The 13,319-nt window shown below is 37.9% G+C and overlaps 1 protein-coding gene across 10 annotated transcripts in view; it reads right to left on the bottom strand.

The window, feature by feature from the left end:
- Positions 1–13,319, bottom strand: part of LOC150097830 (CUGBP Elav-like family member 1-A) — an 816,588-nt gene that overhangs the window by 148,471 nt on the left and 654,798 nt on the right. For all 10 annotated transcript variants that reach the window (XR_016549571.1, XR_016549569.1, XR_016549568.1 and 7 more), the window contains one exon: positions 9,666–9,748. Coding sequence is in view for 1 of the 10 variants with exons in the window: in XM_090406005.1 (XP_090262131.1) it covers positions 9,666–9,748 (83 nt within the window). In the remaining 9 variants the exon portion in view is untranslated. The remainder of the gene's footprint in view (positions 1–9,665; positions 9,749–13,319) is intronic.

The following is a 13,319-nucleotide window of genomic DNA, read 5'->3' as shown; positions in this document are numbered from 1 at the left end:
TGGAGACTGGCTATCTGATAGGTATCAACAAGTTGTGTATGGGGGTGCAATATCCAGGAAAAGGAAAGTCACTAGTGGAGTGCCTCAGGGATCTGTTTTAGGGCCATTACTATTTAACTTGTATATTAATGATATTGGCAAAGATTTGGATGGAGATATTCAGTTGTTTGCAGATGATGCAAAGTTGGGACAAACCATGAAGTGTAGTGAAGATGTTGTGGCCTTGCAAGAAGACTTGAATAAATTGAGTGATTGGGCAAGCAAATGGGGATGTGAGTTCAATGTTGCAAAATGTAAGGTTTTAAAATTTGGAAAACAAAGATGGGATGCAGAATTTATGCTTGGTGAGAATATATTGTTGGAAGTAGAGGAAATAAGAGATCTGGGAGTGATAGTGGATAAGGATCTAAAATTTAGGGGACACATCGCCAAAATTGTGAAGACAACACAAAGACTTCTGGGAATGATGAGGAGGACACTGACGTGTACAAGTAGGGAGATTCTTGTTCCATTGTATAAGGCTTTGATTAGGCCACACATGGACTATTGTGCCCAGATTTGGTCACCTGGTTTTCAGAAGGATGAAGAGATGTTGGAAAGGGTTCAAATGCGACTGACTAAGGTAGTTTCTGACCTCTGGAATGTCGAGTATGAGGAAAGATTGAAAAGATGTAATTTGCAGAGTCTAGTGGAGAGAAGAGATATGATAGAGACCTACAAGTTGGTGAGGGGTTGTTATAGGATCAATGGTGGAGAAGTTCTACAGCAAATAGTGGGAGATCAGGGGAGAACCAGAGGTCATCCCTGGAAACTGTATAAAGAGGGTGTGAGTAGGGGAGTGAGAGGCAGGTTTTTTTCGTGCAGAGTTGTGAATGATTGGAATGCCTTGCCTGAGAGTGTGGTGTCTGCAAGGAGTTTGAATGTGTTTAAGACCCGGTATGATGAGATGTGTGTGAGATAAAAGGACCTCCTAGATGAGTCTTTGACTCCATGAGGTCTTGTTTAATAATAATAATAATAATACATGATCAGCAGCTTCCATTACAGGATCAGAATGTCACTCAAGAGAAGGAAAATGGGTCAGTTAATTATCCTTGGATATCCTCATCAGAACATCAGCATGAGGACTGTTGTAAATTCTGCACGACCAAAAATATCCAAAGACATAATATGAAACTACATGAAAATGTCAGACAGGAATATATATTGGATGCGGACATGAAAGCAGAGTTGATAATGATGAGGCAAGAGATGAACTGCATGTGAAATGAGATGAAAAGAATTACAGACATACATGGAAGAGTGAAAAAGAGCAGAAGGGAAGATGGCCATGTGAAAGATATATCAAATGATTCGAGAGTGGCTCTCTATGGAGATTCCATTATTAGAGGTGTGGTGAATGAGAAAATGCATAAGGTTTGTTTTCTTGGTGGTAGAATGGACAGAGTGATTGAAGCATTGGACATGAGGAATAAGAGAGCACAAGAGTTGGTGGTTGTAGTAAGAACAAATGATTTGGATGGGAACAAGGAAAATGCCAGATTGGATATAAGGAGATTATTAAGGAGTAAAAGATAACAGTGTGGTAGGAAAGGTAGTCAGTGTGTTGCCAAGGTATGATAGTGATGAATTGCAGAGGTGAGCAAAGATTATGAATGATATGTTAGTGCAGTTATGTGAGGAGAATGGAGTGCATTTTGTGAATGTGTCGGAGGAATTTGAGGGACGGATGGAATTGTATAAAGAAGATGGGCTGCATTTAAATGGTTTTGGTGTGAGTCTGCTGGAGAGATTGTTACTGGCAGGAGAGGTAATGACTGTAATGATATATCTGAGGTGGTGCGAAGTGATATGAAAGAGCAAAAAAGCAGGGTATGGAGAGGTATTTGTTCACTTGCATATGGGGAGGTGAATATTATGAATGAAGTAAATGAGAGAATGGAGGTACAACACAAACAGGGAAACGGGGGTGGGGGAGAAACTTTATGAAGCATGTGGATGCTGAATTCAGAGGTGAATGTGTAAGCGGGCAAACACAGATTGAGATGGCCTGGGATGGGTGGGAAGAGTTTAGGTGTGAGGAAAGTTGTAGAATTGGTGGTAATATAGAGGAAGTGACTGGAGAAGGTATTGAAGAGTCATATCGTAGGAGTGACGTTCGTAGGATTTGTAGAAGCAGTAATGATTTCTTATGTTTATTCACTAATACTAGAAGTATTCGAAATAAGGGGAATGAAATTGTTGCTTTGCTTGTCTGTTTGCCCCAAAATTGTTGGTATAAGTGAGACATGGTTAGATGGCAATGACATCCTAACAGGAATAGAGATGAACGGATATGATATTTTTTGTGAAGATAGACAGGGAAGAAAGGGAGGAGGAGTACTGTTAATGGTAGCAGATGAGTTGTGCCCATCTAAGGTGGATTTGCAAGGTGCAAATAGTGGTCACGGTTTTGAGGCAGTATGGTGTGAGGTAGAAGTAAACAGGATGAAATATTTAGTTGGGTGTTGCTAGTAATATGGAGGGTAATGAGAAGGAAATGTATAGGCAAATTGGCCTAGCTAGGAAGAAAAAAGTTATCATTATGGGAGACTTTAATTATGGTAATATAGACTGGAAGCAAGAGACTGCATCTGGGGGTAAAAAAAATGAATTTTTGGAGTTTTTGAAAGATTTATGAAAGAAACCTTAGGCAGCACGTAACGGAGGGTACACGAGGATCAAGAGTATTGGATTTGATCATCTCATCCGATGATGTTATTATAAATGAGGTGTCAAATCTTCCACCAGTTGGTGAAAGTGACCATGAGGTGATCACGTGCAGGGTGACCAGTCATTTGAGGATGTCTGTTAGAAAGGGATATATATGGAATTATAACACTGGTAATTATGAAAAGCTCAGGAAACAGCTTGTGATAATAAATTGGCTGGATGGAAAGGATATCAATGCTGCATGGGCCCTACTCAAGAACTATTTGGTGGAGGCAATATCAGAGTGTATTCCAAGGGTTAAGAGGGTAAATAGAGTGGGTGTAAAATGGATGAATCAAGAGATAAGGTATGCAATCTGGAAGAAGGTATTATGGAAGAAACACAAAATAAGTATTTATAACAACTAGTTGCATGAAAAGTACAAAGAGCAGGCAAGGAAGCTGACTAGCTTGATAAGGGTAGCAAAAATGCAGTATGAGCAGCAGTTAGCTAAAGCGGCCAAAAAAAATCCCAAGGAGTTTTTTCGATATGTGGCCAGTAGAAGAAAGAATGATTATGGTAGGATGGGATTGATTGGTGAAAACGGAGGAATGATAACCGCTGCAGAGGATATAGTTGAGATATTCAGTGAGCAATTTCTAAAAGTATTTCATTCTTGTGAATGTGGCATCATGCAGAACTTGAAAGCAGTGGGAAAGAAGGAGGAAGAGGAACTGTTAGTAAGTGAACAGGAGGTATATGAGGAATTGAAGAGACTTGATGTAAATAAGGCTGTGGGACTTGATGCTATTTCACCATGTGTCTTGAGGGAATGTGCCAGAGAGTTAACAACAGCTTTTGTATATCTTTTCAACATAAGGCTCTCACTCGATCAAGTTCCAAAACAGTGGAAAGAGGGTAAAATTGTTCCAATTCATAAGGGGGGTGATAAGAGTAAGGCTTTGAATTATAGACCAGTATGTATGTCTGGAGTTGTGGTCAAGGTATTAGAGAAGTTAGTTAGAAATAAGATTCAGAATTGGGTTGACAACAGAAAAATACTCTTTGGTGGCCAGCATGGATTTACTAAAGGAAGATCGTGCTTTAGCAATCTGCTTACTTTTTATAATAAAGTGACAAATGCGTTGGATAAGGGTGTTGCGTATACAGTGGTATATTTAGATTTTGCAAAGGCGTTTGATAAATTGCCACATGACAAGCTGGAAATTTAATTGGAACGGATGGGGCTGAACAGTAGATTGGTTCACTGGATTGGAGATTGGCTGTCTGACAGGTATCAGCGAGTTGTGTATGGAGGAGCGATATCCCAGAAGAGGAAAGTTACTAGTGGTGTACCTCAACGATCTGTTTTATTATTATTATTATTATTACTATTATTACGGGCAACTCCAGGGAGTCATTAGACTCATCGAGGGAGGCCCCAAATCATATTCATCACTACTATTTGACATTCATACAGTATCTATCATACCTCGCCTTAAACTCATTCACTGTCACAGCATCCAGCACAGATTCAGGGAGCGCATTCCACTCATTCACTACTCTAAAAGTAAAGAACCCAGACAAAATGCAATTTGCAGAAATTGGTGGATAGAAGGAGGAGGGGGGGGGTATGATTGAGATATATAAGCTGTTAAGAGGTTATTATCAGATTAATGTCAGGGAGGTTTTGCACAGAATGGGTGAGGATTGCAGGAGAACAAGAGGTCATTCCTGGAAGCTGTATAAGGAGGGTGTGAGCAAGGGAGTGAGGAGCAGGTTTCTTGCATGGAGAGTGGTGAGTGATTGGAATGCTTTGTCCGAGAGTGTGGTGAGTGCAGAGACAGAGAATATATTTAAGGCACAGTATGATAAACTGTGTGTATAACAGTGGACCTCCCACAAGGAATCTTTGACTCCATGGAGTTTTATAATAATAATAATAATAATCTCTTTTTTGCACCGTGAACTATATCATTGATAAATAAGTTAAACAACAGTGGTTCCAAAGCAGAAGCCTGTGGTAGCACAATTGTCACCTTTCTTTTTTGGGGATGCTGCACCTCCATACACAACTTGAAAGGCTCCTAACAGTCAACCATCCCTTAACTAAGCTACCAAATGAGCATCCATCCTGCTCAAATTCACAGTGGTTTATCATATGCTTGTCAACCTCCACCTCAACAGAGGTGGAGGTTGACAAGAAGAGATGTTTATTTGGATGTTACCATAAGCCAGAGAATGTCGAGGATGGTAATGAAGAAATGTATAAGGAACTTGAGTTAGTGAAGAAGGAAAGGTGATCATTATGGATAATTTTAATTACAGCAATATAGATTGGAATGAAGAGGTAGCATTTGGGAATAAGGAAAATGAATTTCTTGAGATCTTGAGAGACAACTGTCTTATATCAGCAGTTTCATAGGAGGGTGATAATAATTACATTATCACCAATTACATTCCCAATCTCTCTTCATCTCTCACACTACCACTATTTTTATTGTCAAGCACCTCAGTCTCTTTGAAACAGACTGAGGTGTTTGGTAATGGAAATATTACTAGTGTGAGAGATGAAGAGAGATTGGGAATGTAATTGGTGATAATGTAATTATTATCACCCTCCTATGAAACTGCTGATATATTTAAGGATTTAAGGTAAGAGGAACAGGAGAAAGCATGGGTGGAGAGGGAGACACAGCATAGGGAGAGTGGATGTTGGAAGTAGTAGTGAATGTGTGTATGGGGATGTTCCGCACAGGAATGGAATAGATCAACATGTGAGGGGAAGTAGTTACAATTGAGGAGATATATAAAGAAGCAATGATAAAGATAAGGCAAGAGCAGGAGTGGTGGGAAATCACAACCAACAGGTAGCTTAGGGTTGAACGGGTTATAGACCTAAAAGTTAACTGCTGTGTTTATTTACAAATGCCAGGAGTATCAGAAATAAGGAAGATGAAATTGTTTCACTGATTGAGTTCATTTGCCCAAAAATTGTTTGAATAAATGAAACATGATTGAATGAGGATGATATCTTGACAGGAATAGAAATGGAAGGGTACAATGTTTTTTGAGAGGATAGAAAAGACAGGAAGGGAGGGGGAGTGAACATAATTCTCCGTATGATAGCAGATGAATTATTTCCATACAAAGCAGATATGAAAGAGAGAAATAGTAGCAATGGTTTTGAAGCAGTGTGGTATGAGGTGGAGGTTGACAAGAAAAGATGTTTATTTGGATGTTACCATAAGCCAGAGAATGTCGAGGATGGTAATGAAGAAATGTATAAGCAACTTGAGTTAGTGAAGAAGGAAAGGTGATCATTATGGATAATTTTAATTATCCATAATGATCACCTAGCAATATAGATTGGAATGAAGAGGTAGCATTTGGGAATAAGGAAAATGAATTTCTTGAGATCTTGAGAGACAACTGTCTTAGGCACTATGTAACGAAGGGCATGCAAGGATCGAGGGGTTTAGATCTGATCATTTTATCAGAGAACGTGATTATGAGTGGGGTTTCACAATTCACTTCAGTTGAAGAGAGCGATCATGAAGTGATTGCATGGACTGTGGCTAGCTATATAAAGGCTTTTGAGGAAAGGATATATGGGGAAGTACAAGGCTGGCAATTAAGAGAAACTTGGAGAAAGCTTTGAGCTACAGCATGGAATGAGAAATTGAGTAAAAAAAAAATAAATAAATTCTGCAACTGACAAAGAAATAATTAATAGCTTAAATGTGTGACTGTATTCTAAGGTCAAAAGGCTGAAGAAGGTAAGTGAGAAATGGATGAATGAGGGAATTAACATGAAATCTGGAAGAAGAAGAAGAAGGTACTTTGGAAGCAGCACAAGATGAATAATGATAATAATCGGTGGCATAAAGAGTATAAAGAGCAGACCAGGAGAGTGACACAGTCAGTAAGGACAGAAAAAGTGCAGCATGAGCAGAAATCAGTGAATCAGGCCAGAAAACTAGTGGGAGTTTTTTCAATATGTGGCAAGTAGAAAGAAGAATGATAATGTTGTTATGATGTTAATGAATGAAAGTGGCAGATTGTTAACTATTGCAGAGGACACAGTTGAGGTATTCAGTGAGCAGTTCATCAAGGTGTTTCATTCTCAGCATGAAATCAGAAGCTCAAGTGCAGAGAATGAAATGAGAGAAGACTTAATGATGTTGAGTAATAGGTATATAAAGAGTTAAATAAGCTAGATATCAATAAGATTTGATGACACATCACATTGTGTCTTAATAGAATGTCTAGGGAGTTATCATTAGCAATGGGCCACCTGCATAACAAGAGTCTTGTAACAGCACAAGTCCCAAAAGAGTGAAAGAAAAGTAAAACTGTTCCACTTCACAAAGGTAGTGATAAGGCTAAGGCTACAAATTAGCGGCCAATCTGTATATATGGAGTTGTAGTTAAGATATTGAACATGTTGGTGAGAGCTAAGATACAAAAGTGGAATGAAAACTGTGGTATTCTTTGTGCCTGTCGGCATGGGTTTGTTTAAGGGAGGTTGTGTTTTAACAACTTGCTTATGTACTATAACAAGGTGACAAATGTATTGGACAAAGGAGATGCATATATAGTGGTATACTTAGATTTTGCAATGGCTAGACTGCCACACCATGCCACAAGTTGGTAACTAAACTGGAGCAGATGGGATTGGATGATAGATTAGTGAGATATTTAGACAAGTGGCTGTCAGATAGGTATCAGAAAGTTGTGTATGGGGCACAGTATTCTAGGAAGGAGAGAAGTCACTAGTGGTTGCCACAGGAGTCTGTTTGGGACCACTGTTATTTAATTTGTATATTAATGATATTGGTAGGCAGCAATGGGATGCTAAGTATACACTTGGTGTGGAAATGTTGGAGGAAGTTGAGGTGACAAGAGGCCTTTGAGTGGTGGTGGAGGACAAGGATCTGAAGTTCAGTAGTCATATTGCACAAGTTGTGAAGTCATCACATCAGATTATGACAATAATGCAGAGGATCTTGACTTGTAGAAATAAAGAGATTATGGTTCCCTTGTATAAGGCCTTGATCAGGCCATGTATGGATTAATTGAGCACAGATTTGGTCTCCTGGTTTTCATGGTATGAGGATATGTTGGAAAGTGCCCAAGGAAAACTGACTAAGGTATAACTGTTCCTTGCAATGTGGGATATTATGAGGACAGACTGAGGGAATGCAGTCTGCAAAGTCTCGTGAATAAGAAGAGAGGAGTATGATTGAGTCATTTAAGATTGTAAAGGGTTGTTACTGGGTTAATGTGAAAGAAATTTTTCATAGAATGGGAGAAGGGGATATAACAAGGGGACATCCCTGGAAGGTAAGAGCAGTGGAAGGTATATATGGAAGGTAAGAGCAGTGGCATAAAGAGCAGGTTCTGTACATGGAGAGTGGAATACATTATCTGACATTGTGGTGAATGCAGATACAGCGAATGAGTTTTTGATTCCATGGAGATCTGGTGTTAATAATATATGATAGTAGCTTCTAAATAAATATACTGTACTTAGTTTACATACACATGCATACATGCACAAACACACACACACACATAGCAAGCTACTTCAGTAAATGAGTATTTAGGCTTAGGTGCTGGTTTACACTCATGATACAATTTAATGGAATAATTACAGCACAAAGAGAAAAAATTAAACAGAAGGTTTAATCATTTCGGGTCTGGGTTATGTGGCAAAGTGTAAGGTTATGCACTTTGGGGTGAAAAGAATAGCAGCAGTATATCGCATTGGTGGAACCGTACTCCAGGAGATTGATGAGGCCAGGGATTTGGGAGTGCTGGTGGATAGGGAGTTGAAGTTTAGGGGGCACATTGAAAAAGTGACTAAAACAGCTCACCAAATCACTTGGCTTATGAAAAATACTTTAACATGCAGAGACAGACAAGTTGTTGTTCCTCTGTATCCAGCCTTGATAAGACCCCATCTGGACTTCTGTGCCCAGTTATGGGCACCAGGGTTTCTTCGTGATGGGGAGGAAGTGGAGAGGGTCCAGAGACGAGTGACCAAGATGATAGCAGGTCTGTGGAATGAACCTTATGAGAATAGGTTGAAGATTTGAGGGTTGCAGAAATTGGACGATAGGCGAAGGAGGGGTGATATGATTGAGACATTCAAATTACTGAAGGGTTTTTATAAGATTGATCCAGAAGATATTTTTGAAAATATGACTGGTGGTGGGAGGACTAGGGGCCATGCATGGAAGCTGGGCAAGAGCGTGGTTGACAAGGGTGTTAGAGCTAGGTTTTTTACTTGGAGAGTGGTGAATGAGTGGAATAAGCTTCCAGAGTCTGTTGTGGGTGCTACGACCGTGAATGAGTTCAAGGCAAGATATGACAGATACTGTGTGAATGTTGAATAGTTGTTCCAGACATGATGTTAGGGCCTCCCTCGATGCATCTGTCGACTCCTTGGAGTTTCCTGGAACAATAATAATAATAATAATAATTTCAACTTTTTAATTGTTCAAACTTCCAAAGATTTGGGAAACTTTAATTCTTAGGTCTCTTGCTTAACATCTAAGGCTAGTCAATAGCATCCATAGAGAGTGCACCCTCATAAGACTTTAATCTTCATATATTCTAATTCCATTTCTTCCACTTATTGTTTCTTGTGTGTGTTATTACAATTTTAACATTGTATTCCTGTAGATGTCTCTATGACATATGAAATACTGAAATGATTAAACTGTTTAATTATTTATTTTGTGTTGTAATTATTCCATTAAAATGTTGTATGAGCAAGCTACTTTCAGTAGAGCACACAACATAAATTGTTAATTCACTTACTCCCTATAAAAAAACTAATAGAAAATATTATTATGAGTACTAAAGGAAATTCTGTAATAAATCTTCCACTATAACCATTTATTCCTTTAATTCCATGAAATATAATTTGCAAAGAGTGTCAACAGTAAATAATATTAACTGCTTACCAGAATATTGCTGGATTCCAGAATATGCTTGTGTCAGAGCATCTATACTTGGGCCATTTGCTGCTATTCCTGTGTTACCAAGACTACAAAAAATATTTGATTATATAAAGACAAACTGCAACAGTGATGAAATATATATACTAGTTGGTGTTTATTAATATATGAACCTTTGTTTGAAAAAATATAACAATCTGTTCTTTGCTTGCTTATTATTATGTACAATATTGAATTCTAACATTTAGATTTAAATGCCAAGCATTTGATAAAATATAATGTAAATATTAATATAACATTTACAGAGTTGATCTGAATAAAGAATGATATTCAAATGGATATTCAGAAACTCAATTATTTCTAAAGAAGACATATTCATTAATTTTTTTATTATTAGTAATGATTTTCATCCAACAAATCTTGAAATATCTAATTCCTCTTCTTTTCGGCATTTTAGTTTCAGACAGTCCTGGGGTCTGCCGCTCGGACAATTTTCTTCTGCTTATTTCTATCTTGGGTATCCCTCCTTTCCACTCTACTTTTTCCATATCCCTTTTGATGTTTTCCCACCATCTTTTTCTTGGTCTTCTTTTTCTTCTCTTACCCTTTACTTCCATTGTTGTGACTCTCTGAATGGGTGGTCTATTGGTCTTCTCCATACATAGCCGGCTCACCTCAACTACTTTATCTCACTTTGTCGATCATTTTTCTAACCCCATCTCTTTCCTTATACATTTGTTCCTCCTATGGTCTTTCCTTGATGTTCCATTTATCAATCTTAGCATCCTCATCTCTGTCTTTTCCAAATGTTCCTGCTGAGTTCTCTTTGTTGCCCATGTCTCTGCTCCGTACAACAAGGCCGGTCTTATGGCTGATTTATATATATATACACACTTGTTTTTACTTTTTTTGATGCATTTTTGTTGCATATCACTCCTGACATCTCCTTCCATTTAGTCCAACCTGCCCTAATTCTATCTTTGACTGCAAGTTATATGTGCCTTCTCTCTCCATGGTTGATCCCAGGTACCTAAAATGATCGACTTCTTTCAAGATACCACCTTCTCTATCCCTTATACTAATTTCTTCATGTCCTTTCCTCTCACTAACAAGTACTTCAGTTTTTTTAGTATTTATCTTCAGACCCACATCCTCCAAGGTAATTTGCCATTCTCTTTTGGGCCTCTTCTACAGTTTCACCTGTGATAGCCAAGTCACCTGCAAATAACATATTCCATGGTGTATTTTTTGGCTACTCTTTCACTGAATGCATCTAGAATAATCACAAGTAGAAATGGGATCAGTGCTGATCCTTGATGCAAACCCACTATGATGTTGAAAATTCTGTTGTTTCAATGCTCGTTTTTACTGCCATCTCAGTTTTTTCATATATTACTTTTATAATCCTTACTAATTTTTCTGTTACACCCTTCCTTTTGAGGACCCAGTAGATTAGGTCACTTGGTATTCTGTCAGATGCCTTTTCTAGGTCTACAAATATATGGATAAGTTTTTTATTTTTCTTGAGGTACCTTTCTTGGTTGTCTCATCACATAGATTGCATCTGTTGGTCCTTTCCCTTTCATGAAACCACATTGTATCTGATTGTATCCACTATTTCTCTAAATCTCTTATCCACTGTTCTTTCAAATGCCTTTAGTAGGTGTTCTGTAAGTTTTATTCCTCTGTAGTTTCCACAGTCTAGCATGTCATCTTTTTGTTTGTAAATAGGTACTACAAAGCTCCTTTTCCAGTCCTCCAGTATCTTTTTTTCTCTCCACACTTTATTTAATAGTTCACGGGTCCAGTCTACACCTTCTTCTCCTACTGCTTTTATCATTTCTATTACTACTTCTGATGGTCATGGTGCTTTGTTTTTCATTTTTCTTACTGCTTCTATTACCTCTTATTTGTAACTTCCATCTCTGGCCCCTGTATGCTTTCCTGCTCCTCCAGCATCATCCTATTATTTTCTATATTTAATAACTCTGCAAAATATTCCTTTTATCTGTCCTTCACCCTCTTTCATCTACTAATATGACTCCATGTCCATCTTTTGTTATGGTGTTTTTTTTTTTTTTTTTTAAATCCTTTGTGCCAGTGCTTTTCTGGTTTGCTATTCTATATATATTGCTATTCTGTTACACCCTTTATTACTTATTAAGTTTATTACTTTCGTTATTACTTTCTCTCCATTTTCCTTTTCTATCTCTGCATATATTTTTTTCCATTTTTTCTCTTTTGCTTTCCTCACTTCTACCTTTGCTTTCTCTCTCTCTCTCCTCTTTATATTTCTCCCAGGTTTTGTTGTTTCTTATTTGCTTCCAAGTCCCAAATACTTCCCTTTTCTTTTTGATTGCCTCTTGGACTTCTTAATTCCAACATTAAGTTTTCCTATCTTTCCTAGGTCTGAATCTTCCCATTCTTCCACATACTTCATCGCAAGCTTTACCTAAGAACATCTTGGGTAGAGCTGCAGAAGAAGTGTGTGGAAGAATGAGAGAATTAAGATGTTCTTCATTTGATTGCAAGTGTTTTCTACATTGTCATTTCCTTGAGATGCTACCCTCTCTTCCATAATCATTTCTTTGAACTTGCTCTTATTTTTCCCCTCAGATTCCAGATCCTCAGCCTCTTTTCCACATTGTTTTCTTTTTCAATACTGGCACTATTAGATTGCATACTACAACTTTATGTTGTGTTGTTATATGTTCATATGGGATTGTCTTGCAATTTTTTAACATATTTCTCTTTATTCCTTTTGTGAGAATATAGTCTGAGTCTTATTTTTTTCCACTTTCATACATTATCAGGTGGTCCTCCTTCTTCTTAAATAGGGTGTTGGTCACAGTATAGCCCAAAATTTCTGCAAATTCCAGTATTCTATGACCTTCCTCATTCCTTTCTCCAAAATCATTTCTTCCATGTACATCTTTGAATCCTTCCCCTCTCATGCCAACATGTCCATTTAGGTCTATTCCTATTATTATCCTTTTCTCCTTTCTGATGTTATTCACTGCAGTTTCTAGTGCTTTCCAAAATTGGTCTTTTCCTATTTCCTCACACCATCTGTGGTGCATATCCTGAAATAATATTTATGATGTTTTCCTGAAATCTTTAGTAATCTTTATCAAAAAAAGTTTATCAAACATGAACTTTTCGAGACTTATATCATTATATGGATATTTTCACGAGTCAAAAGACTCGTTGCAGAAGACACACACACACACACACACACACACACACACACACACACACACACACACACACACACACACACACACACACACACACTACCCTTTATACACATAATACCTGTCACACCTCTCATTAAACTCATTCACTCTCAGGGTACTCACAGCTACTTCTTATTCCATTCCACTCATTCACTACTGTCCAAGCAAAAAATCTAGTCTGCATACCCTTACTCAGCTTCCAGAGGTGATCCCCTAGCTCTATCTCTATTCATCATGCTTTGAAAATTTCTTTTGTGTCAATCTTATAGAATTCTTTTAATACCACATTAGTTTCTATCATGTCCCCTCTTTTCCACCTATCAACTAAACTTTACTAACCACACCTTCAATCCATCCTATAGGGAGCACTCCACAGACATCTCATCAGCTTGATCACTCATCTCTGAATGATCTCCAACACTTC

Source organism: Typopeltis vanoorti, chromosome 16 (genome assembly GCF_054136105.1).
Source record: "Typopeltis vanoorti isolate ZY-2024b chromosome 16, IOZ_Tvanoo_1.0, whole genome shotgun sequence".
Classification (NCBI taxonomy): domain Eukaryota; kingdom Metazoa; phylum Arthropoda; class Arachnida; order Uropygi; family Thelyphonidae; genus Typopeltis; species Typopeltis vanoorti.
Note: the sequence above shows the minus strand (reverse complement) of the source record. Positions and strands in the feature narration are given on the sequence as shown.